A 27,506-nucleotide genomic window follows, 5' to 3' on the forward strand; every position below is an offset into this window, starting at 1 on the left:
CTTTGTGTATGGTGACACCCTGTTCCACGTTCTTTATGTACAATGTATTTTCTGCTTCCTGGTCATTATACACACACGGCTCGGCTGTGCCCTGCAGATTGGACATTGCTGCTGCTCCTTTCTAAATGGAGGGTAACGTATCCTGTTTAGAAGTCCAAAGACTAACATAACATCAATAACTGTCAGCCAACAGATGTTCCTCCTGACCTCCCCATACACCTGGATACTAGGCTCAGGAGAGAAAGCATGTGTTCTATAAAGGGAATGGGGAGCTGCTGCCGCTTTCACATGGCAACATTTTGGTTAGTAGTGAGTCTAAAATACAGTGCTGTGCAAATTAATTGGGACAAAGCATTTTTTAAGTACAATCGTAAGTTGGTTACCAGTCAGTGATTCAAACCAGTTTTATTATATAATAAATAAATCTTGGTCAACTAGCGGGACGAAAAAGGTAATTTTCAGAATTAGTATGTAATAGTGCATTATAACATTCTATTTTCCAGGACGTCATCCTGACAGCACTATGGAGGACGTCCTCCTCCCCCTTGCTGGGACAGGAAACACACGAGAGTTCAAAAGGTCCGGTCCCACCCCCATTCCTCAGTGTTTTTCCTGTCCCTGCAAGGGACACATGAGAGAAAGCTGCGCTGCTTACCGGAGCTCAGGGGGATCGTGCGGCTCGGCCAGATCCTTCCCCCTGTCAAGAGGCTCAGGGCCGAAACCCTCCAGAGGGGGGTCCCTCGGTCCCAAAGACCAGCGGCCGCTCCTCCCGGTGGGGGGGCTCTCGGCTGCGGACGCGGTCCCCGAGGTCAGCAGCCTCCATGCGGCGTGAACGCCGGGCTCTGACTCTTCCAACGGAAGTTCCGGGGACCGCGTCACTTCCGGTTTGCGCCATTCGTTGCCGGCACTTCCGGTAACGCCGGAGATTACAGGGGAGGCGTGCGCTCCAGCCAACAGCTCAGGAACTACAGCGCCCAGACGCCGACAAGCCACAGGGAGCACCAGTACTCCGGAGCTATGGAAAGCATGCCACCTGAGGATGGGGTAAGTGCGCAGAGCGCAAACTCCCCCTGCACCCTGGTAGTGAGAGCCTCCCTGTTATCTTCCCTATCTTATATTGTTTAAGGATAAGGGAACTTCAGCGGTCCCCCCTGGTCAAGCTAAGAAATCTGGGAAGGCTTCAGCAAAGTCCAGTAGATGTCCGATATGCAGTACAAAGCTTCCGGACACTCATGGCAAAACCTTATGTGCAGACTGCACTTCTAAGGTTATGAGAGACGAGCAGCCCTCCCTATTGTCCGAGATGAGGTCCTTAATAAGAGAAGAGGTCCAAGCATCTCTGGCCACCTTGACGGAAAAGTCCAGCCCTATGCCCAGCAGGAAAAGGGCCAGACGGGTGGTGGATTATAGTTCGGATGACAGGTCCGATTCTGAAGAGCCTATCTCTGAGGAAGAGGGCGAGCTTCCATCTGGAAGCCAGGACCATCAGAGGAAGTACCTTTTCCAGGCGGAGGACACAAACGAGCTGGTGCAGGCTGTAAGGTGCACCATGCAAGTGGAGGAGGCATCTAAGCCGCAGTCCAGGCAGGACCTGATGTTTGGGGGACTTATGTCGCGTCGGCAGACCGTCTTCCCAGTTAGTGAACATATCAAGGCTATGGTGCTTGAAGAATGGAAGGAGGCAGAACGTCGGCTGACTCTGTCTAAAGAATTCAAAGCACGCCTACCCTTTGAGCCGGATGACGTGAAACTTTGGGACGAGATACCCAAGGTGGATGTCCCGGTGGCGAAGGTCGCAAAAAAGACCGCTATCCCTTTCGAGGACTCATCAAGCTTGCGCGATCCGATGGACAGAAAGGCGGATATATTGCTAAAAAGAGCCTGGGAGTCTTCTGCGGCTCTAATTAAGACCAACATCGCAGCTACCTCGGTTGCCAGGTCTATGCATCTCTGGATGGGTCAATTAGAGGAGCACCTCTCTAATAAGACCCCAAGATCAGAGATCCTAAACTCTCTCCCAATAATGAGATCGGCTACTGCCTTTCTATCTGACATGACTGCCGAGTCAGTAAGATTTTCAGCCAGAAATGGTTCATTGTCTAATGCGGCTAGAAGGGCAGTCTGGCTAAGGTCTTGGTCGGGTGATAATGCGTCCAAGACAAAATTGTGTTCAATCCCCTTCTCAGGCGCAAGGGTGTTTGGTCCTTCCCTCGACACTATATTAGAGTCGGCTTCGGACAAGAAAAAAGGGTTCCCAGAGGACAAACCTAAAAGGCCTCAGTCCTTTCGGAGGGGGTTTCCCTTTAGGAGACAGTCTGACTACAGGTCCGACTTCCGAGGGGGAAGGTCCAATAGAGGCTTTAATAGGGGTTCCCGTGGTCACAGCAGTAAGAACAGGAGTTTCTTCTTCAGCCCCTCCTCTAAGTCCAAATCACAATGACGCCACTCTTATAGGGGGAAGGCTTCGCCATTTCGCGGTAAACTGGAGCAGAGTCACGCAGAATCAATGGGTCCTCCGCACTGTATCAGAGGGCTACAGTATAGAGTTCTACTCCCCTCCTCCAGACAGGTACATCGTACCCACGGTGGTTATGCAGGACTCTCCCATGCTAAAAGACTTAATGGACATGCTGTCCTCAAGAGTCATAATACCAGTACCACCGCTAGAGCTAGGCCAGGGACACTACTCTTCCCTGTTCTCCATAACAAAACCGTCCGGCGACTCACGCACAATCGTAAACCTGAAGCCTCTAAATGCCTGGGTCAGGTACAAGAGGTTTCGTATGGAGTCCATCCGTTCTGCAATCCTCCTTATAGATCAGAACGCGGTAATGTGCACTCTCGATTTGAAGAGTGCCTATTATCAGGTTCCTGTCCACCATCTATCTCAGAGGCTTCTGAGGTTCGCGGTAGTCCTGCCGTCCGGGACCTGTCACTACCAGTTTCAGTGCCTGCCGTTTGGTCTTGCCTCAGCACCTCGTGTATTCACAAAGCTGGTGTCGGAGATTGTAGCGTTCCTAAGAAATCAGGGGATTGTTATAGTCCCGTATCTCGACGACTTTCTCCTGATAGCAAGAACACCAGATATCCTGTTGGACCACAGGAACCGAACCATCGCGGTATTGGAGCACTTGGGATGGATTATAAACTGGCAAAAATCAGACCTAATTCCGGAGCACAAGAAGGTCTTCCTGGGTGTCTGTCTAGATTCTGCAAACAGAATATCCTTACTACCCGAATCCAAGCTGGAGGCAATTCAGATTCAGATCAGACTCCTACTAGAACGCAGAGTCTCGATAAGGATGGCTATGAGAGTGCTTGGCCTAATGACGGCATGCATACCATGCGTAAGATGGGCGCAGTTCCACTCAAGATCTCTACAGAGCCTAATCCTCTCCAAGTGGGACCGTCGTCAGTCTTCTCTAGACAATACTTTACATCTACCAGATCCGGTACGAAGTTCCCTCCTGTGGTGGACAGACCCGGAGAAGCTAAGAACAGGAGTTCTATGGACTACCGACCCTTATGTAGTAGTTACTACAGACGCCAGCGCCTGGGGCTGGGGAGCTCACTTAGAAGGAAGGATCCTCCAGGGAAGGTGGCCTCCAGACGTCGCTCGCAACTCATCCAACTTCAGAGAGCTGTATGCCGTCTGGGAAGCCCTGAGAAGGAATCGTTGCATTCTGGAGAATCGTCATGTCAGAGTATTGTCCGACAACGTGACAACTGTCTCCTTCCTAAAACACCAAGGAGGCCCAAGACACCATCTTCTCCAAGAGCTGGCAGGGAGAATATTTCGCTGGGCAGAGAGGTCGATCCTTTCCATCTCGGCAATCCACCTAGAGGGCTCCCAGAACGTTGTAGCGGATTACCTGAGCAGAAGAAGAGTGTTTGCAACAGAGTGGGAACTCAACCAGGACATCTTTCAGGAGCTGTGCCGGCGTTGGGGCACTCCCAGTATAGACCTCTTCGCAAACAGGAGAAACTCGAAGGTCTCAAGGTTCTTCTCGCTGAACCCTCAAGATCTGCCGGAAGGGATAGATGGTCTAAGCCAGAGGTGGACGGAGCCCCTCTCGTATGCTTTCCCTCCTCTAGCTCTAATCCCGGCTGTTCTCAGGAAAATCAAGGAAGAACAGGCCCGAGTGATGTTGATAGTTCCATACTGGCCAAGAAGGAGTTGGTTCTCCCTGCTGGTAGACCTGGCGATAGAAAGTCCAGTGGAGCTCCCTCACAGACCAGATGTAATCCACCAGGGCCCAGTGTACCATCCGGACCCAGAGAAGCTACATCTCTCAGCCTGGATCCTGAAAGGAACATCTTGAGGGCAAGAGGCTTGTCTGACCAGGTCATATCCACTATCAAGGCTAGCAGGAAGCCAGTCACGTCAGCAATCTACCTGAAGATTTGGAGGCGTTTCTGTCTGGAGGGCGGCAGGTCCGAGGTTGCGGCAGGCACTCCCGACTTACCCAGAATTCTGGATTTTCTGCAAGCTGGGTTTGATAAAGGGCTTAGACCGAGTACATTGAAGGTGCAGATCTCAGCACTTAGCTCCTTTCTAGACTATCCCCTGGCAACACACCCTTGGATAGTTAGGTTTATCAGAGCCACCCAGAGGTTGCGTCCCACTATCAGACAATTATCTCCTCCTTGGGACCTTAACCTTGTCCTGAGATTCCTCTGCAAAAACAAATACGCCTCGGCAGATAACATGTCCATTTCAACCCTGACACGTAAAACGGCATTCCTAGTGGCGATCACCACGGCTAAGAGGGTGGGGGAAATTCAAGCCCTGTGCACTCGGGACCCGTACCTTCAAATTAGAGATGATAGTGTGGTCCTCAAACTAGATCCTTCATTTGTTCCAAAAGTGGGTACTCTAAAAAATAGGAATCAGGAGATAGTGCTTCCATCCTTTTGCTGTAGCCCTTCCAATTCTAAAGAGGAAGCTCTGCATTCCTTGGATGTCAGACAGGCGGTCATCGACTACCTGTCAGCCACCAACCCATGGCGCATCGATCCAAACCTGTTTATTTTGCTCGCCGGTAAAAATAAGGGAAAAAAGGCCTCTAAGGCCTCCATTGCTCGCTGGATCACTTCTGTGATCTCTGAGGCTTATCAGTCGGAGGGCATCCCTCCTCCAAAGGGTCTTCATGCGCACTCCACTAGAGGGATGGCTACTTCTTGGGCCGAGAGGGCGGGCGCCTCTCTAGAGCAGATTTGTAAGGCCGCTACATGGGCTAGTGCGAATACCTTTTGCAAGCATTATAAACTCGATGTTTTGTCCGGTCAACATACTGCATTCGGGAGAAAAGTTCTCCAAGCGGTAATCCCACCCTGAGGAGGTGCTTTGGTACTCTCCATAGTGCTGTCAGGATGACGTCCTGGAAAATAGGTATTAAGCTTACCGTTAATTATGTTTCCAGGAGTCCATCCTGACAGCACGGGTAATTCCCTCCCTGTTAATATAACTATGTTTGATAACATGAGCCTGACATGTCCGTAGTATGTTCCTAACATATGATGTAATATGTTCATAATATATGTGGTTATGTTCTTTACTATTAAAATATTATTTTTTGCATCTCCCTTGAGGCGGTTCTTGTTACAACACTGAGGAATGGGGGTGGGACCGGACCTTTTGAACTCTCGTGTGTTTCCTGTCCCAGCAAGGGGGAGGAGGACGTCCTCCATAGTGCTGTCAGGATGGACTCCTGGAAACATAATTAACGGTAAGCTTAATACCTATTTTTTTGCTTTGTCCGTATTAATTTGCACAGCACTGTATGGAGGAGGTGTAAATCTTGCCACTCTGTATTTTTCTTTTGCTGTTTCACTCGTTGTTTTGGTGTAAAATACTGCCATGTAAAAGAGGCCATACACAGATGTTGTCACAAGTCTCAGTACATTTCCTGTAACATCAGCATGAGTTACAGAAGGCTTTTGGTGCAGCCTTCACCCTATACATTGCATGCAATCTGTGTCAAATAGGCAGAAAAATGTACATGCTGGAATTAAAAAATCTACAGCATGCCCTCGCCCTCATGCTGTTTATTTTACTACATGTAGACATGTTTTTGTTTTTTAAGCTATTTAATTCTGATGTAAAATAGTTGGTGCATTATTCAGCTATTGACTTCCTTCAAATCTGGTGGCAAAACCAGTCTTCTCGCCTTAAGGCCGTGTCCCAGATGAAGACACATGCAGATAAAAAGAGAGGTTTGCCACCTCGATATCACCCTGGAGATAGGGTCTGGTTATCTTCTCGGAACATACGGCTGAAGGTGCCGTCATACAAGTTTGCTCCATTTTGGACTATAAGAAGATCGAGAAAGAAAGGTCTTGGGAACCCACTTGGAACATCCACACCCCTGTTATTCTCGAGGGGTTCCTCTTATGATTTGGCCAAAAAAGAGGGGGCATAAGGGGGGGATAGTGTCACGGCGGAAACTTGCATGCCGCCTCAGCAACGGCACCCTCACCATGTGATTTCTCCTAGGGGAAGGCCTTTCTGCTGTCTTTGCTTCCTCTTCTGCAGTACTACTAATGCATGCTGCTTTCGTTTTGCCTTAGAGGGGGCGTGGATGAGAAAGTCCTGCAGAGATTAGGTTCCCCAGCCTATCCGATGCCAGCAGGCTTCATATAAGGCAGCTCCTCCCACCATTCCTTGCTCGAACATTACATCTCTACCTGGTAATCAATGTTCATGCTCGTTTTTGTAATCTGCTTCCCGTTACCGACCCAGCTAGGTTTCCCATCCTGTCTGATCTCTCTGCTCCTGACCTGACCACTATGTCTTCAGATCTCATGTTGCCTCTCCTGACCTCAGACGGTCTGGCCACACTTTTACAAAAAGGAAAAAAAATAACCAGCTCACGTGCAGCAGCATGCAGCGTGTAGAAGCGCGGAACCCGTGTAGTCTCATGTGCGGTGATCAAAAAATAGGTGTTGTTCCAGCTTCTTATTAAATTCAATTTTATTTATCAAAATTAAAAAGGAAGATGATGATGGACATGATGTAACATGATAAATGGCTACGCGTTTCGAGCACAAAGTGTCCTTTCTCAAGCTTATTTTGATAAATAAAATTGAATGTTATAAGAAGCTGGAACAACACCTATTTTTTGACCATGCTTTTGTCTGTGCCATTCCTGTCCTGCACACCCTTGCCTCTGACCTTTTGACCAGCTGCTGCAGTCCTGCGGACTGCCCTAGAATAGTACCTGGCGACTACCTTGATTTATTCAGCATTGGATATGAGCACCACATGTAGAAATACACTTGTTTGTTGCTGGTCATTTATACACTTATTTAAATATTTAATATTTATTTTAAATATATTTCTAAAGGTGCTATTGACATGAATTCTCGCCAGATGTCGGAAACAAGCCATCCAGTTCATACAGGTGAAGAAATCAAAACATAGATGTCCATAAATTAAGTTATGTGCAATAATGATAAATGACACAGGGAAAAAGTATTGAACACATGAAGGAAGAATGGTGCAAAAGCCATGGAAAGTCAGAACATTAGCTGAAATCTATTAGAAAGCAATCCTGCCGCTTACTGAAGAATAATAGCTAGTTCAACTTGTGGCCTATAAAAAGGTGTCTCATTTCCAGAGTGACACACTAGAAACATATCATCATGGGTAAATCCAGCAAGCTGTCACTCTCAATACATTCACAACCTTATTGTTGCACAACATACTGATGGCATTGACAGAAAAATTTCTATACTACTGAAGGTTCCAGTGAGCACTGTTAGGCAATAATCCAGCAGTGGAAAGAACATAATTTTACCATAAACCAGCCACCACCAGATGCTCCCCGCAAGATTTCAGACAGAGGAGTGAAAAGAATTATCAGAAGAGTTGTCCAAGAGCCAAAGTCCACCTGTGGAGAGCTACCGAAAGACCTAAAATCAGTAAGTGCAATTGCTTCAAAGAAAACAATAAGTAATGTACTCAGCCTCCATGCACCCCGTTATGATTGTGTAACAACACAATAGGTAAAACACTAGAAACTGCAACTGACCCAGCTAATTCCTGTACAGACTAGAGATTCTGAACCAGTAGTCCCTAATGGTTCCTACGTGGACTGGTATATGCCCAAAAACAGACTAAACAATGGTAGCTCGGACATATGCTGCGTTAAAAGTTGTCAGGTGCTTCACGTTCCTCTTAAGGAACTGGAGTTCAGAGCAGAGTGCAATTTAGCTACAGAAGGAGAGATGTGCTGAGATAGAAAGAGATCACAGAGTGAGTTAAAATAAACTCTGAAATACAAAATGAAAAGATAAGGTACGTACTTCTACAGATTATGCCACCTACTTCCTAAACAAGAAGCCAGAGATAGGTGCAGGGTGAAAAGAATAATCAGCAGAGATATGAACCCTAGCTGGTGTTTCACTGGCATAAACAACGGCAGTATGGCTGGACATCCAAATGAAAATATCACCAGCTGGAAAAACCAGCAAGCGGAAGGTATATATAGCCAAACCCAAAAGGTGATAAGGTAGATAAATGATAGGGCGTCTCATGCGTCACCCAGAAGCATGACACACGCTCACCACACAAAACTCCTTTGCTGAACAAAAAGCATGTTCAAGTGTGTTTAAAGTTTGGTAAACAACATTTAAACCAGCCTGTGAAATACCGGGAGAATATAGTCTAGTCAGATGAGACCAAAATTGAACTCTTTGGATGCCACAGTATACACCATGTTAAAACATCATACCAACAGTGAAGTTTTGAGGTGGGCACATCATGGTGTGGGGCTGTTTTTCAGCATACGCAGAGGCGAAACTACAACAGGTGCAAGGGTTGCAATCGCACCCGGGCCTGGAGCCTAGGGGGCCCCTAAAAATCCCTTTGGCCTATAGAAAAAGACTATTGCTACATGATCACGGGTTATTGCCGCAAGGCATTTCTGGGAACGGAGCGTCGTGAGGAGCATCGCTAAAGGCCTCGGCTGGATCTGGGGCAGACGGAAGGTGAGTATATAACTATTTTTTATTTTAATTGTTTTTTTAACACCTAGAATACCCGATGCGTTAGAATCGGGCCACCATCTAGTATATGCTGTATATAATCAATGAGGTAATTAATGGCTGTCTGGGAGATGTTCTGCCTCCCTGAACATATGTTGGCAAATCATCAAGATCCTCTTCTGGCAGCTCCCTTTGCAACTGATGACCAATGATGTGCTCTCGATGGGAGACAAGTCAAGACGAGATGCAGGCCATGGCACAACTCTTTGGACAAACTGGCTGCTTACAGTAGCACAAACAACACGCACAGTGGCATTTTGTTGAAAAACATCTCTTGGGACACTTTGGAGAAATGACAGTCAACTGGTTCCATGACTAAATTTGTGTAATGCCAAGCTGTTAGTGTATCTGGAATGAAGACTAGAGGAGTCTGGCTACCGTACATTATGTCACTCCACGCCATGATCTCCGGTGTAGGATCGGAACGATATTCCATCTGGAATGCCTCTTCTGTGTTGCCCATGTGATCTTTATACCAATCTCATTGCTGAAAAGGGGAGACTTCCAATCCAGCCACCATTGCTATCTTGCTCTGTATTATGATATCCTTTGAGAGTGATGGCGTGAGGTCAGTGGAATACTTGTCGTCCAATATCATGCAAACGTCTTCTCATGGTTTGTGTAGACACTGTAAGCCATAATGCCTTAAGATATTCACGTGAAAGTTTTGATATACTATTACCAGTGTGGATAATGATGATCTATTTTCCTCTAACGTTCTTTCATTTTGAATTCTATTCTCCAGATAAACTCAGAAATATCCGTCCTCAGTTAGTAGAACGATGCAGTTCAGCACTTCTACAAGAGTTGCTAGATGACTTGCTTCATATAAAGGTACTAAGGGATGCAGAGGTGGAGCATATCCGGGAAGCTTTCCCGGAGCGCAGAGACAAATGTCGAACACTGATTGATATCGTGATAAAGAAAGGAGACCAGAGCTGTAAGATACTACTCCAAAAAATCAGAGAAAAGGATCTGCCACTTAGTGAAGCCTTGGGAATAACAGGTAAATATGTAATTGTAGCACATTGCATTATTATGGCAATGACAGCATAATGATGCTGTTGACTGATAATGACTCCATTAATCCACATTTAATATAATGGAGGTGTAATGCTGCCAGACAATCCCAAGCATCCTTGTGCAGGAAATACTACACTGCCATGCTGAATACCTCATGTTTGATCATCCAAGTTTTTTCTTCATCATTAAACTGAAGCGATCATCAGACAAATACCTATTGTTTAAATCAAGTTTTTGTTTTATATATATATATATATATATATATATATATATATATATATATATATATATATACACTCACCGGCCACTTTATTAGGTACACCATGCTAGTAACGGGTTGGACCCCCTTTTGCCTTCAGAACTGCCTCCCTCAATTCTTCGTGGCATAGATTCAACAAGGTGCTGGAAGCATTCCTCAGAGATTTTGGTCCATATTGACATGATGGCATCACACAGTTGCCGCAGATTTGTCGGCTGCACATCCCAAAGATGCTCCATACAAGGCAGGATGGATCCATGCTTTCATGTTGTTTACGCCAAATTCTGACCCTACCATCCGAATGTCGCAGCAGAAATCGAGACTCATCAGACCAAGCAACGTTTTTCCAATCTTCTACTGTCCAATTTCGATGAGCTTGTACAAATTGTAGCCTCAGTTTCCTGTTCTTAGCTGAAAGGAGTGGTACCCGGTGTGGTCTTCTGCTGCTGTAGCCCATCTGCCTCAAAGTTCGACGCACTGTGCGTTCAGAGATGCTCTTAGGCCTACCTTGGTTGTAACGGGTGGCGATTTGAGTCACTGTTGCCTTTCTATCAGCTCGAACCAGTCTGCCCATTCTCCTCTGACCTCTGGCATCAACAAGGCATTTCCGCCCACAGAACTGCCGCTCACTGGATTTTTTTTCTTTTTCGGACCATTCTCTGTAAACCCTAGAGATGGTTGTGCGTGAAAATCCCAGTAGATCAGCAGTTTCTGAAATACTCAGACCAGCCCTTCTGGCACCAACAACCATGCCACGTTCAAAGGCACTCAAATCACCTTTCTTCCCCATACTGATGCTCGGTTTGAACTGCAGGAGATTGTCTTGACCATGTCTACATGCCTAAATGCACTGAGTTGCCGCCATGTGATTGGCTGATTAGAAATTAAGTGTTAACAAGAAGTTGGACAGGTGTACCTAATAAAGTGGCCAGTGAGTGTGTATATATATATATATATATATATATATATATATATATATATATATATATATATATATAGCCATTTTTTAATTATGATCTGTATTTAAAAATAAAATTAGTAATCCTGCAATTTCACACTGGCCATTGGAGCATTTTTAGATTCATACTTCCTGTCCATTCATGAAGCGTTTACAGCAGGCTGCACAACATTTTTTCGGTTCAAGGACCACGTTGCCATATTAAATCAATATCAATGCTTGCTATCAAAAAAATTGAAAACGGTACTTACATGAATAAATCATCAGAACCAACATCAATACATCACCAAAACCAAGTTTTGAGTATTCGAGGTGGCTTTTGGAGATAATCTGCTCAGCTTCTGCTCAAAAAAAAATAAGTTTGCATACTCGCTAACTTAAAGTGAACCTGTCACCAGGTTTGGCAAATAAGAGATACGGCCATCACCTTTTAGGGCTGATATACAGCATTACAACTTTTATTATACTCACCTGTGGGGCGGTCTGGTCTGATGGGCAGCCGCTGGTCTTGGCATGGCACTTCCCATCTTCTTACGATCCCTGACCTCCTGCTTGCTTCATGTGGATGACGTCCCTTCATCATCTACACAGTCTCCTCAGGAAACAGCGTTCCTGCGCAGGCGTACTTCTCTGCCCTGTCAAAGTACTGCAGTGCGTATACCCCAGGGCTCTTTGATCTTTCCCGGCACCTGCGCACTGCAGTACTTTCAACAGGGCAGAGAATTATGCCTGCTCAGAAGCGCAGTACTGAGGAGAGAGACATGTCAGCCACACATAGCAAGCAGGAGGGAGGCACCAGACCAAGAATAGTGACGCCAATCAGACCGGACCGCCCCACAGGTGAATATAATAAAAGTTATTTTTCTTCTCTTGCAGGTCGGATTTGGGGCAGATATACAACATTATAGAATGCTGTATATCAGCCCTGAAGGGTGATGGCTGTATCTCTTATTGGCCAAACCTGATGACAGGTTCTCATTATACTGAGTTTTTGGAGCAGAAACTCCCCAAAACCTCCTCATAATTTCAAATGTCTAAGTTTTAACATAGCTCTGAAGAACATTATGATTTTCTATATGTGTACAAGATCAGAACCACCATCAGCACATGAGCACGGTGTCAGAACCACCATCTGTACATGAATGCAGCACCAGAACCACAGTCAGTACATTAATGCAGCATCAGCAACACCATCAAAACATGAATGCAGTGCCAAAGCCATCATTAGTACATAAATGCAGCACCTGAGCCACTGTCAATACATGAATTCAGTGCCAGAACCACTGTCAGTACATGAATGCAGTGCCAGAAACACCATCAGTACATGTATACAGCACCAAGCATAATACAGTGATAAACTGCAATGTCAGGTCAAGCCCATATACAATTGTATTGCATGAACCTACAACTAGCAGTGTGTCCTTAACAATGGTAAGGAGATGTTGGGAGCTGCTGTTACCATCAGTCATCAGACTGTGGACCATACAGAAACCACAGTACTGACAAGACGTAGTCAGAATTACAAATAAACATTTTCATGCAAGTACCTTATAGGTGACATCTTCTCTTATTAAATCATTTTCATCCCTTTTGTCTCCATGTATTAAAGACGCCATGATGAGATTTCATGCCCAAAGCTCATCTTTGCAGGCTTCCCCTTCTGCATCTTCAGCAGCGCATCCTAATTCGGTGCCCTTAATAATAAAAGTATCATTATACTGAACCATAAATATAAATATCTCTCATGTTTTGCCCATGAATAAATAGTTGCTCTTCACTGTGCTTCCTTCCAAAATATCCCCCACACTGCCCCTCACCATAATGCCCATCACATTGTCGTTCTGTATAATGTCCCCCCTACCCTGCCCCTCACCAATTTAACGCCCACACTGCCCCTCTCCATAATGTCCCCTATACATCCCCTTTTTAAAATTTCCCCTGCACCCTACTCCTTTCCAATATATCCTTTTCGCAGCCTGTCTGTATAACATGTCCTCCCACACTGCCTCTTTCCATTATGTTCCACCCACACAATGCCTTCTCCATACTATTCCCCACACAGCTCACCTCCATAAATATTTCCCCCTGCACTGCCCCTCTCCATAATATCCCCCCCCACACTGCCACTCTCCATAATATCTCCCCACACATCTCCTTTCTATAATATTCTCCCACACTGTACCTTTCCAAATTATCCCCCAAACTGCCCCTTTCCATAACTTCACCACACTGCCTTTCTACATAAAGTCCCCCACATGCCACTGCCTCTTGCTATATTATTCTCCCTTTCACAATCCCCCCATTGCCCCATAATGTGCCCTAACCCACCCCTCCCCTGGCCCCTTCTTAAATGATAGCACATTTAATCTTTAGTTTTTCCACAGAGCGCTTACCGGTGCCCACCAAGTCTGCTGCCTCTACAGCATCGGCACCAGCAGCAGTGTGATGAGGTCAGCAATGTGATGACCTCATCACGTGATATATACTGAGGTTGGGCTGACGATCGCTCCTGGTTCCTGGGGCCGCAACAAACCCTTGGACTGACTACATAAACCTGCGGACCATATGTTGTGCACATTTCCTGGTTTACTGTAAAGCTGCATATTAACATGGGCAGGATTACAATGACAGGTAAGGCTACTTTCACACTAGTCCGTAGGTACAGGCCGTCGCAAACCGTCGGCCCGATGTACCGACGGACAGTGTGTTAATGTAGCACAACATGGGCAGCGGATGCAGTTTTACAACGCATCTGCTGGCCATTGTGAGTTCCAGGGAGGAGGGGGCGGAGTTTTGGCCACACATGCGCGGTCGAAAATGGCGGACACGACGCGCAAAAAAAGTTACATGGAACTTTTTTGTGCCGACGGTTTGCCAAAACACGACGCATCCATCGCACGATGGATGCGACGTGTGGCAATCCGTCGCAATGCGTCGTTAATGCAAGTGTATGGAGAAAAAACGCATCCTGCAGGCAACTTTGCAGGATGCGTTTTTTCTCCAAAACAAAGCATTGCGACATACGTCACATGACGCTAATGTGAAAGTAGCCTTACACCTCATTATACGCAGCTGATAACACAGGATCCACCATCACAATAAGCGATGTCACAGCTGACCCTGCTCCTCCTCCTTTCACAATGGCCTTTGCACATGCTCAGTAGATCATTCAATACAAATATAGGGTCTGACCATTGCGGCTATGTACATGTGTTATTTCCTGAAACAAAAGGAATCTTAAAAAAAAAACAGTGGGCAGTGTGAAAATTTCAAGATTTCCATTTTTTGTTTTTAGTGCAGATAGTGATACTAAAAAAGGTCAAACAAAACATTAACCCCTTCCCGACATTTGACGTACTATCCCGTCGAGGTGGGGTGGGCCCGTATGACCACCGACGGGATAGTACGTCATATGCGATCCGCCGCGCTCACGGGGGCTCCGGAGCGCGGCCGATCGCGGCCGGGTGTCGGCTGCATATCGCATCTGACATCCGGCACTATGTGCCAGAAGCGGTCACGGACCGCCCCCGGCACATTAACCCCCGGCACACCGCGATCAAACATGATCGCGATGTGCCGGCGGTGCAGGGAAGCATCGCGCAGGGAGGGGGCTCCCTGTGGGCTTCCCTGAGACCCCCGGAGCAACGCGATGTGATCGCGTTGCTGCGAGGGTCTTACCTCCCTCCCTGCCTGGTCCAGACCCGGATCCAAGATGGCCGCGGATCCGGGTCCTGCAGGGAGGGAGGTGGCTTCACAGAAGCCTGCTCAGAGCAGGCACTGTGAAGCAGCCTGCACTTCTCTCAGATCGGTGATCTGTCAGAGTGCTATGCAAACTGGCAGATCACCGATCTGTATTGTCCCCCCCGGGGCAAAGTAAAAAAGTAAAAAAAAAAATTTCCAAATGTGTAAAATAAAAAATAAAAAAATATTCCAAAATAATGAAAAAAAAAATATATATATTATTCCCATAAATACATTTCTTTATCTAAATATAAAAAAACCCAATAAAAGTGCACATATTTAGTATCGCCGCGTCCGTAACGACCCGACCTATAAAACTGGCCCACTAGTTAACCCCTTCAGTAAACACCGTAAGAAAAAAAAAAAAGAGGCAAAAAACAACGCTTTATTATCATACCGCCGAACAAAAAGTGGAATAACACGCGATCAAAAAGACAGATATAAATAACCATGGTACCGCTGAAAGCGTCATCTTGTCCCGCAAATAACGAGCTGCCATACAGCATGATCAGCAAAAAAATAAAAAAGTTATAGTCCTGAGAATAAAGCGATGCAAAAATAATTATTTTTTCCATAAAATAGTTTTTATCGTATAAAAGCGCCAAAACATAAAAAAATGAGATAAATGAGGTATCGCTGTAATCGTACTGACCCAAAGAATAAAACTGCTTTATCAATTTTACCAAACGCGGAACGGTATAAACGCCTCCCTCAAAAGAAATTCATGAATAGCTGGTTTTTGGTCATTCTGCCTCACAAAAATCGGAATAAAAAGCGATCAAAAAATGTGACGTGCCCAAAAATGTTACCAATAAAAACGTCAACTCGTCCCGCAAAAAACAAGACCTCACATGACTCTGTGGACCAAAATATGGAAAATTTATAGCTCTCAAAATGTGGTAACGCAAAAAATATTTTTTGCTATAAAAAGCGTCTTTCAGTGTGTGACGGCTGCCAATCATAAAAATCCGCTAAAAAACCCGCTATAAAAGTAAATCAAACACCCCTTCATCACCCCCTTAGTTAGGGAAAAATAAAAAAAAAGTATTTATTTCCATTTTCCCATTAGGGCTAGGGTTGGGGCTAGGGTTAAGGCTACAATTAGGGTTGGGGCTAAAGTTAGGGTTAGGGTTGGGGCTAAAGTTACGGTTAGGGTTTGGATTACATTTACGGTTGGGAATAGGGTTGGGATTAGGGTTAGGGGTGTGTCAGGGTTAGAGGTGTGGTTAGGGTTACTGTTGGGATTAGGGTTAGGGGTGTGTTTGGATTAGGGTTTCAGTTATAATTGGGGGGTTTCCACTGTTTCGGCACATCAGGGGCTCTCCAAACGCGACATGGCGTCCGATCTCAATTCCAGCCAATTCTGCGTTGAAAAAGTAAAACAGTGCTCCTTCCCTTCCGAGCTCTCCCGTGTGCCCAAACAGGGGTTTACCCCAACATATGGGGTATCAGCGTACTCAGGACAAATAGGACAACAACCTTTGGGGTCCAATTTCTCCTGTTACCCCTGGGAAAATACAAAACTGGGGGCTAAAAAATAATTTTTGTGGGAAAAACAAAGATTTTTTATTTTCACGGCTCTGCGTTATAAACTGTAGTGAAACACTTGGGGGTTCAAAGTTCTTACAACACATCTAGATAAGTTCCTTGGGGGGTCTAGTTTCCAAAATGGGGTCATTTGTGTGGGGCTTCTACTGTTTAGGTACATTAGGGGCTCTGCAATTGCAATGTGATGCCTGCAGACCATTCCATCTAAGTCTGCATTCCAAATGGCGCTCCTTCCCTTCCGAGGCCTCCCATGCATCCAAACGGTGTTTCCCCCCACATATGGGGTATCAGCGCACTCAGGACAAATTGGACAACAACTTTTGGGGTCCAATTTCTCCTGTTACCCTCGGGAAAATACAAAACTGGGGGCTAAAAAATAATTTTTGTGGGAAAATTTTATTTTTTTATTTTTATGGCTCTGCATTATAAACTTCTGTGAAGCCCTTGGTGGGTCAAAGTGCTCACCACACATCTAGATAAGTTCCTTAGGGGGTCTACTTTCCAACATGGTGTCACTTGTGAGGGGTTTCTACTGTTTAGGTACATTAGGGGCTCTGCAAACGCAATGTGACGCCTGCAGACCATTCCATCTAAGTCTGCATTCCAAATGGCGCTCCTTCCTTTCCGAGCCCTCCCATGCGCCCAAACAGTGGTTCTCCCCACATATGGTGTATCATCGCACTCAGGACAACTTGGACAACAAATTTTGGGGTCCAATTTCTCCTGTTACCCTCGGGAAAATACAAAACTGGGGGCTAAAAAAATAATTTTTGTGGGAAAAAATTTTTGGTTTATTTTTACGGCTCTGCATTATTAACTTCTGTGAAGCCCTTGGTGGGTCAAAGCGCTCAAAACACATCTAGATAAGTTCCTTAGGGGGTCTACTTTCCAAAATGGTGTCACTTGTGGGGGGTTTCAATGTTTAGGCACATCAGTGGCTCTCCAAACGCAACATGGCGTCCCATCTCAATTCCTGTCAATTTTGCATTGAAAAGTCAAACGGTGCTACTTCCTTTCCGAGCTCTCCCATGCGCCCAAACAGTGGTTTACCCCCACATATGGGGTATCAGCGTACTCAGGACAAATTGTACAACAACTTTTGGGGTCCAATTTCTTCTGTTACACTTGGGAAAATAAAAAATTGGGGGTGAAAAGATAATTTTTGTGAAAAAATATGATTTTTTATTTTTACGGTTCTGCATTATAAACTTCTGTGAAGCACTTGGTGGGTCAAAGTGCTCACCACACCTCTAGATAAGTTCCTTAGGGGGTCTACTTTCCAAAATGGTGTCACTTGTGGGGGGGGTTCAATGTTTAGGCACATCAGTGGCTCTCCAAACGCAACATGACGTCCCATCTCAATTCCTGTCAATTTTGCATTGAAAAGTCAAACGGCGCTCCTTCCCTTCCGAGGTCTCCCATGTGCCCAAACAGTGGTTTATCCCCACATATGGGGTATCAGCGTACTCAGGACAAATTGTACAACAACTTTTGGGGTCCAATTTCTTCTCTTACCCTTGGTAAAATAAAACAAATTGGAGCTGAATTAAATTTTTTGTGAAAAAAAGTTAAATGTTCATTTTTATTTAAACATTCCAAAAATTCCTGTGAAGCACCAGAAGGGTTAATAAACTTCTTGAATATGGTTTTGAGCACCTTGAGGGGTGCAGTTTTTAGAATGGTGTCACACTTGGGTATTTTCTATCATATAGACCCCTCAAAATGACTTCAAATGAGATGTGGTCCCTAAAAAAAAAATGGTGTTGTAAAAATGAGAAATTGCTGGTCAACTTTTAACCCTTATAACTCCCTAACAAAAAAAAATTTTGGTTCCAAAATTGTGCTGATGTAAAGTAGACATGTGGGAAATGTTACTTATTAAGTATTTTGTGTGACATATCTCTGTGATTTAAGGGCATAAAAATTCAAAGTTGGAAAATTGCAAAATTTTCAAAATTTTCGCCAAATTTCCATTTTTTTTTGCAAATAAACGCAGGTAATATCAAAGAAATTTTACCACTATCATGAAGTACAATATGTCACGAGAAAACAATGTCAGAATCGCCAAGATCCGTTGAAGCGTTCCAGAGTTATAACCTCCTAAAGGGACAGTGGTCAGAATTGTAAAAATTGGCCCGGTCATTAACGTGCAAACCACCCTTGGGGGTGAAGGGGTTAATGTACAAAAACCTGATTTGATCCATAGGTTATTTGCTAATATTAATTCTTATTAATACACACCTTTGACTGCTCCAAACATTTGCAGTATAATAATGGTTGTTCAGCTGTGATGGCGATCTAGCTAGAACAGCTTTTTCATAGCGCTTTTTCTTAAAGGCAGCTGTCCTCCATTATATTATATACTGTATCTATATGCATGACCTACTACACTGAGGCTCTTTTAAGCTGAAAGTTGGGCTTTACACATTATTGGAGGTTGCTCACTGAGGAATCTCTATGGGATGAACTCAACAACGGTCAGAGCTGAGCTTGGTTGGGTTAAGCTTAGATCGCTGCTGTTAACCCCTTAAGTGCTGCTGTCTTTCTCTGACTGCAGCACTTAGGGTGTGTAGTCTCGGAGACACACCTTTTTGTGTACCCATTACCCCTCACCCCACCCAATAGTGGGTTAGCATGGCAGCCAGTGGCCTGATGGAATGGTAACCATGTTGATGAGGGTAAGGTAACATCACATTAGATAAGGCTTCTTGGGAGACTGTAATTGTTAGCATAACTATGCAGCAGCCCTGCTTTGAAAATTTTTTATTTTGCCCAACCTCTATTTTCCCTATTATAAAAAGACAATAACAAATAAATATATTCACTATTACTTTTTTGCAAAATTACAATCTATCATAGTATAAAATTATTTACAGTAGCATGTAAAAGTTTGGTCACCCCTGGTCAAAATTACTGTCATTGTGAACAGTTAAGCAACTTGAAGACAAAATTATCTCTAAAAGAGCTAAAGTTAAAGATGACGCATTTCCTTTGTATTTTAGGTACAGCAATATATATATTGTCATTATTTACATTTTATAATTTATAAAAAGGATAATCGGCTGATTTAAAAGTTTGGGCAACCTTAGAGATTTGTGTGCTCAGATAACTTTGACCAAAGTTTCCGACCTTACTTAGCCTGTTTGGGTTATGGCTTGTTCACTATCACCGTGAGAAAAGGCCAGGTAATGCAAATTTCCCAACTTTATGAAAACCTAGTCTCCTCTAATCTTGTTCCAAAAAAACAGCAGCCATGGGTTCTTCTTAGCAGCTGTCTAGCACTCTGAAAATGGTGGTGGCCCACAAAGCAGGAGAAGGCTATAAGAAGATAGAAAAGCGTTTTCAAGTTGCACTTTCCTCAGTTCGAAATTAATTAAGAAATGGCAGTTAGCAGGAAGAGTGGAGGTGGATGTCAAGCTAAGGTCTGTAACAGTGGAAGTCAAGCTAAGGTCTGTAAGACCAAGCAAAATTTCAGTGAGAGCTGCTCATATGATTACTAGAGAGGCAAATCAAAACCCCTGCTTAACTGCAGAAAAGCATCCTAAAGATTGAGCAGACTCTGGAGTTTTGGTACATTGTTCTATGCTTCTGCGACACCTGCACAAAAATGACCTTCATGGATGAGTCATCAGAAGAAAACCCAAAACACCATGCCATGATTAAGACTTTGGTCGAAACGCGTCGGAAAAACGCTGCTATACTTTGAAATTTGGCGTGACATGCTGTGAATTATTCATATGTTTCATATTTTGGAGTGGAGTACCATATTTTTATTGAAGAAATAAACAGAGACTGGTTTTAACTTCAATCTTGCTGGATTCAACTTACTTTCATCAGAAGAAAACCTCTCCTGTGTACTCACCAAAAAATCCAGCATCAGAAGTATGCAAAAGAATGTCTAAACAAGCTCGATACATTTTAGAAACAAGTCCTGTGAACCGATTAAGATAAAATAGAACTCTTTGGCCACAATGATTAAAGGTATATGTGGAGAAAAAAGGGTAGAGAATTTCAGGGAAAGAACATTTCGCCAACCATTACGCATGGGGGTGATCAATCATGCTTTGAGGTTGTGTTGCAGCCAATGGCATGGGGAACATTTCATGGGTAGAGGGAAGAATGGATTCAATGAAATTTCAACAAATTCTTGATGCAAACATAACACTATCTATGAAAAAGCTGAAGTTGAAAAGAGGATGGCTTCTACAAATGGCTAATGATCCTACACACATGTGAAAATCCACAATAGACTACCTCAAAAGTGCAAGCTGAAGGTTTTACAATGGCCCTCACAGTCCCCTGATCTGAACATCATTGAAAATCTGTGGCTAGACCTCAAAATAGCAGTGCATGAAAAATGATCCAGGAATCTCACAGAACTGGAAGGATTTTCCAGGAAAGAAAGGATGAAAATCGCTAGTAGTACTTTCAAAAGGGGGTGCTACTAGGTACTAAAATGCTGGGTGCGTAAACATTGACATCAGCCAATTTTCCTTTTTGTAATTTTTAAAATGTCAAAGATGAAATAATTTTTTGGGCCAAAATAGCAGTTGCGTAATTTTTAAGAGATCATTTCATCTTCAACTTGCTTAACTGTTCACAATAACAGTAATTTTGACCAGGGGTGCCCAAACTTTTACATGCCACTGTAACTTTTACAGTAAATGCTAAAAAGCAAGGGCAAAAATTAAGTTAAAATGCCAAAATTAAAAAAAAAACTTGGCTGTGGCAGGAAAGGATTAATGAATTAATGAAAATGAGTGAAGCTGATCTGGGTGAAACTGGCTAAATTCAGATGTTAAAATTCTCAGTTTAGAAGCCACGTCCTGTCCTTAGTACCGCTTTGTATTTGACAAGACATTAAAAATTGCCATTTTTCCTATCTGTAAGTGAATTCATATTTCCGACTAATAAGCCACCTGGAGAATAATCTCAAACCTTTCCTTTGTTTACAGCAATGCTTCCAATACAGGAATAAAACAGAAACTGAGCAGGACCCATCCAACCAGGTAATGCCACAGTCATCGGGTTATTGCATGGTGTGTACGTCCATGACAGCCAATGTCTTGTCTATCAAGAATTGGCAAAAGTAAATGCATAAATTTGGCCTTTATCATGTCCAAGATGCCCAAAGCTGATTGCATAAATAGAGATACCTGATGTGCCTTTTTCAAGACAGGTTTGATAATCAAATTCATAATTTCACAAAATTCTATTGAATAAATATTCCAGATTACACTCTAATGTGCAAAGTGAAGTCCTACTGCCCCCAATACAAGGAACTGCCCATTAACGTCTGCAGCAATAACATTCAGCTTTTTTGTAAGTCTCATTATTGCTGCAGTCCAAGTGATATCCAGCCTTAGATATCACCAATAGAAAGTGCCTTTATTAATAAATCCTTGATGTAAAAATACTTTTATACATATTTTCTATGTATTTTACTACTGAAATCTTTATTTTCTGTTTAGAGAATCGCCGACATACAACTCCTGTTTCCATGGGATATATTTCATTACGGGTGAAGGACGCTGGGTACATGCGGAGCAGACACAGGATTTCCTCTATGCCATCTGCAACTTTCTAATTGAAGCACACACAAATGAGGTTTTGGGAGTGAGGATGAAAAATAAGTTTAAATAATAATCATGAAATGATAAATTGGAAAAATGACACATATTTGTATGCCTGTCATTCACAGTGTTTCCCATCCTAGCGTCACACTGACTGCACACACATCATATTCCTTGGGGTTACTCGCATTCCTTTTTGTCAAGCACTTGTCTGCTTTAAAAAATGGAACCATGCCCAACTGTGGTCCAATTTGGGGACCATAATCTCCTATTCAAGTCAACGGAGATGACATGGAGATTCTTAGGAATTTTCCTCTTGGGTCTCCTACCATTTTTTAACACGGATGATAAAACCTAACAGACAAAAATCTAATGTTGTATTCACGTTTTTGTGAATGCAAAATTTTCACTAAGTATTCAGGAACCGATGGTGACTCATCAGTTGCAGAGAAGCTGGTTCTCTGATGATAACCATGAAAGTTCTATAGATTTCTATGGTCCTGATCTACATTGGTCATAATGTTAATTGTATACACTACTTTATATCATATTTCATTTTACCTTTATTCACATCCATTAAAAATGCAATAAATTACTTTTTACTGTATGTCCAGAATTTTTCTGATCTGCGGACTGCTTTACTTCTGCTCCCATATATTAGTGGTGCATGCAGCAACTACGTAGAATCAGCCTCCGTCACCGCTTCCGTCCTATATAAGATGCTTATAGGAAGCCATACACTATAGAGAGAAGCAATTTAATGGTTGAACAAACGTTTCGCCAACTAAGCCATATGCATTTTAGTCCATATTGGCAGTTCCGATGTTATAAACTGGCTGTACATGTTCAATGCCTGGATGAATGATCCCTTTGGGAACCTTCTTTTACGTAACGATTTTTCAGCTATCGGAATAAAAATGCAAACATGGCCGACTTTGGCCCAGATGATGTTGCAGTGTGATCAGTCGGGTAAAACGTGTTTGTTTTTAAATTTGTAGCGCCATTCCTGTGATGTCAGCTCTGCTATTCTGAAAGGGTGATAACACACTTGTGTCACGTGACCGCTGCAGCCAATTTACTGTTCCACAATATACTATACTAACTACAGTCAAGTGACACAACAATGTCAACATCGCCAGAACCGATTATTGTTATTTTATGTGGTGCACTGAAGCTGTTGTGTACCTACATGTATACCTGCTGGCTGGAATAGTTTAAATAATTTTATCCACACATTACATTTGTATGGACCAACATTGCACCTTGATATTTTATTTAAGGGAGCCTCTGACATTGATCATGGCACTTGTACCAGAGGCAGCAACCAAATTAGACATGCCTTGGTTAACATGCCCCCAGTTACCTTTTAAGTATTAGTTTGAGGGAGAAAATGTAATTATAGGCTAGAGCCATCTAATATGCACTATCGGGGGAAATATCGATCTGGACTGCTGATCATATTGTCTTCCAGAGATATGTTGGGCGATGGCTGTCTCATTGAGAACATAGGAGCACATGACCAAACAAGCAATGCTATGTATGTGAGTTTGTCCAATAGCCATCTACTATAAATAGTGGGCTTAAAGGGGTCCACTAGTAGGACAACCCCTTCTCAATCTGAATGTTTGCCATCGTTAAAATAATATATTTATACTCATTGTTCGTGCGGAGTCGGCATTCACGTTCCTTGGGCTCACCTGAGGCTGTTACGTCATGTGAGCTCTGCGCCCAATCAACGCGTGCTGACACACTGCTGAAATGGCGCTGGCACAGGAGGTGAGTATAAGTGTTTTCATTCTAACATGGACAAACATTCAGATTGAGCACCACTACTAGGACAACCCATGTAAGTTCCAATGAAGTGTATTGGCAGTGGAGGTCCCACAATGTTACCTGTAGTCGTATTTACCTCTGCGGATATCATTGCGAAAAAGGTGAAAGAAAGTTACATATTTCACTCTTGGCTAAGCAAAGGGAGAAAGTCACACGTACATCTTCAGTGTAAGTTGACATGCTGTGGATCTTAAACCCACAGCTTCTGTCAATGCATGCTGCAAGTGCATGAGATTTCTAAAAAAATCTCATACACTTCTCTGGCACTATACTGTAGAATACAGCAGATGATCCACTGTATGTACACACGATGGAAGATTAACACTAGAGAAGACAGATAATTCAGAAGGATGTAGATAAGCTTGAACAATGGGCAGCAACTAATATAATGGTATTTGACAGGGAGAAATACAAGATTCTACATCTGGAAAAGAAAAATTAAAATTATACAAAAAAAAATTTGTACAGAATGGGAGTAATAGAACTAATCAACAGCACGTGTGATAAAGACTTGGGTATACCAATCACAGACTGCACATGCATCAACAGTGTGATGCAGCAATAAAAAAGGCAAACACAGTTCTAGGATGTATTAAGAGAAGCATAGAGTCTAGATCACGTGAAGTAATTATCCCCCTCTACTCTCCCTTGGTCAGGCATCATCTGGAATACTGTGTCCAGTTCTGGGCACCACATTTAAAAACATAGAAAAACTGGAGCAAGTTCAGAGAAGAGCTCAGTGACACTTTATTCCTCCTCTGACTACGATCATTAAATATTAAGTATTTCACATTAAAAAACACTTCTTTAAATTATATTCTAATAATAATTATTGTACAGCAATTTGTCCTTTATTTGTGCAGCGCCCCAGAGTCCTGGTCGTTGCAGTACTAAAGCTCTGCCGCTAAGGGGAGCTATGGTACGTCTGATGGCACTGAAGGAGTTCATCTGACCAGGTATCACATACACCAATACATTTCACAGTCTGGCCTCCAGGGGGAGCTAAGGGTGCTATTTATTAGGCCACTCCTCACCTGGTGGGTAAAACTGAGGGTCAGGCAGGAAGTTAGAAAGAAAGCTGACTGGGTTGGAACCAGGCAACACCTTGTGGCAGAGGGTGTTGTGGGGGAAGATTCGGTAGGGTCCCTGTCAGGGGTGGGATCCTGACAGAGGCCTGGCAACGAGGAAGAATGTCACGGGACCATGCCTGCTCAGCATAGCGGCGGTGCCCTAGGAAAGGATAAGAAGCGAGATATATTGTGCTGAGTGAGAAACGAGATCAAAGCAAGAAGGAGAATACCAGTAGGAGTCGTGCTGTAAGACTGAGGCAACATCCTACTGAGGCGCACAGCCGGCGGCCGGAACGCCGAGGAAGTATTTATATATCTAGCTCTAAGCAATACTTCAAACCAACGGCAGGACAGTCAGTCACAGGCGGGCTGTCTCACCTAAATCACCTAAGACATAGGGGGCAACCTGTGGAGAGGGGCGACTCTAGGGTCCCGGAAGAGCTCCGAGCCTACCTGTCATACGGGTGCGTCCCAACCATAACACCGGGAGGGACGGATTAGCAGAACATCATCTAATCGAGTTGTGAGGGAACACGAGAAACAGACACAACAGTTGTGGGGACTTTCCGTAAGCACAGCAGGGGAGGACCACAACACATAGCGCTAGCAGGAAGGCACAGATTTCCACCTGCAAAGAGAACTCTGGAGGTGCCATTGGACCGGCCGGACTTGCGCAGCCTGGTTGACCGTATTCCGGACTGAGGACCCAGAGATCTTCAGTAAAGAGGTAAAGAGACTGCAACCTGGTGTCCTCGTTATTTACTGCGACCGGCACTTCACAACTACACTACCATTCACCACCCTTTCACCGGACGCCCCCCCTGGCAGGCAGGGCCACGGACCGGGTCTGGCCACCGTGACGACCCCAGAACAAGAGACTCAGAGGCCCGGTACCGGGTACCCCTCGGCCCTGCGGCAGTGGGGGCGCCGCATTTGCCCGACTTTATATTATAGAGTCCTAAGAGCTAAATTACACCGCAGAGAGCAGAGTACCGAGTTGTTAAGGGTCATACACTTGTTATCCCAGGAGCGGAAACAAACAGAAGATGGCCCCTGTGCAAAAACAATATAAGGGCCCTTTGTAGTCCAACAGCTCATCATAATGCACAATTCCACCTGTTTTGGAAGTGGTAGTGGCCCCCTTACCTCTTGGGACCCTATGTGTCTGCACAAGTTTCATCAATGATATGTTTGGCCTTGGGTTACGCCATAGAAAATTCATCTGTCAACAAAAACAGAAGATTTACTCTCTTCTTCCTGCACCAATCACAGAGATCAGCGGCAGAAAGAGGAAGCCTTGTGTGTCCGACTATATCGGATGGATAAAGAGAAGCTCAGTGGGTAGCACTGCAGCCTTGCGTTGCTGGAGTACTGGGTTCAAATCCCATCAAGGACAACATCTGCAAGGAGTTTGTATGTTCTCCCCGTGTTTGCGTGGGTTTCCTCCGGGTGCTCCGGTTTCCTCCCACATTCCAAAGACATACTGATGGGGAATTTAGATTGTGAGCCTCATCGGGGACAGCAATGATAGTATGTTAGCAATATATAAAAATAAAGATTATTATTAAAAGCTTCATGTCAGCATAGAAAAATTGCAGAATGTGGTATATGTACCTGATTATATAAGCTTCTCCTGATGGTAAAGCCATATTGTCTTCGTAAATAAGGTGGATGACTATTTCTTACGATGGGAAGGGGACCTCTTCTACCTCAAGGATGCTTCCTCCTCAAGATTTAATAGGGGATTTTTTTCCACCAAGTTAAGGTGAATGACTCTGTGTCTAGACTGTAATGTTCACTGTTTCAAGATGGATGTAGCTTCTCACCTCTAAACATAAGATGGTGACTGCTCCTTAAGGTGGTTATGGCGCCTCCTTTGCCTTAAGATGATTGGGTGCACTTTCAGAAAGTGAGTGTGCTTCCTCTGATTCTTTATGGTAAAGGTGCCTCCTCATCCAGACTCAATATTATGGGAGTCTTTTCCTCCAATTCCTAATGTTGAAGAGGACCTCCTCCTTCTCCTGTGAGACAAATGACTCCTCCAGATGATAATGGCACCTACTTTGTCTAAAGATTTTCTGGCGTCACCTACAGACTCCATATGTTATGGAAGACTTTGCCACCACTGATGGTGCTGTAAGACCTAAATAGGAGGTATACCGATATTTTAGCAAACTATTACAATGGCAACTGTCCTAGAAATGTAAGTAAATCATAATTTACAAGCTCCATATCAAAATAAAAATAGGAAAACCGTGATCCCTGGCATCCCTTCATTACTATCACAGAATATACAGGTCTTGCTTGTTGTTCAAGTGCTCCTTTATTTAGATTATGTAAATGGTTTATCACTTAGATAGACCAACGCTACCACTTGTGTTCTGAGAAGGATTCTGGGTACTTACTCTAAAGTGATGGTTTATGTTTATTCTGATTCTAGTTCCATCCTTGCA

General features: G+C 43.9%; 1 protein-coding gene across 2 annotated transcripts; it reads left to right on the plus strand.

The window, feature by feature from the left end:
• The first annotated feature begins 17 nt into the window (after positions 1–17).
• Positions 18–27,506, plus strand: LOC143815410 (caspase-1-A-like). Of its 2 annotated transcripts, none has more exons than XM_077294563.1 (4): positions 18–132; positions 9,794–10,054; positions 21,533–21,586; positions 26,326–27,506. In XM_077294563.1, exons 1-3 carry the CDS (start codon positions 126–128, stop codon positions 21,553–21,555), a joined length of 291 nt encoding a protein of 96 aa, XP_077150678.1. In that variant the 5' UTR covers positions 18–125; the 3' UTR covers positions 21,556–21,586; positions 26,326–27,506. The 2 variants fall into 2 exon arrangements, with proteins under 2 accessions (XP_077150678.1, XP_077150677.1); XM_077294562.1 differs by lacking the exon at positions 26,326–27,506 and adding an exon at positions 22,049–22,757.

Source organism: Ranitomeya variabilis, chromosome 3, assembly GCF_051348905.1.
Source record: "Ranitomeya variabilis isolate aRanVar5 chromosome 3, aRanVar5.hap1, whole genome shotgun sequence".
In the NCBI taxonomy this organism is placed as follows: Eukaryota; Metazoa; Chordata; class Amphibia; order Anura; family Dendrobatidae; genus Ranitomeya; species Ranitomeya variabilis.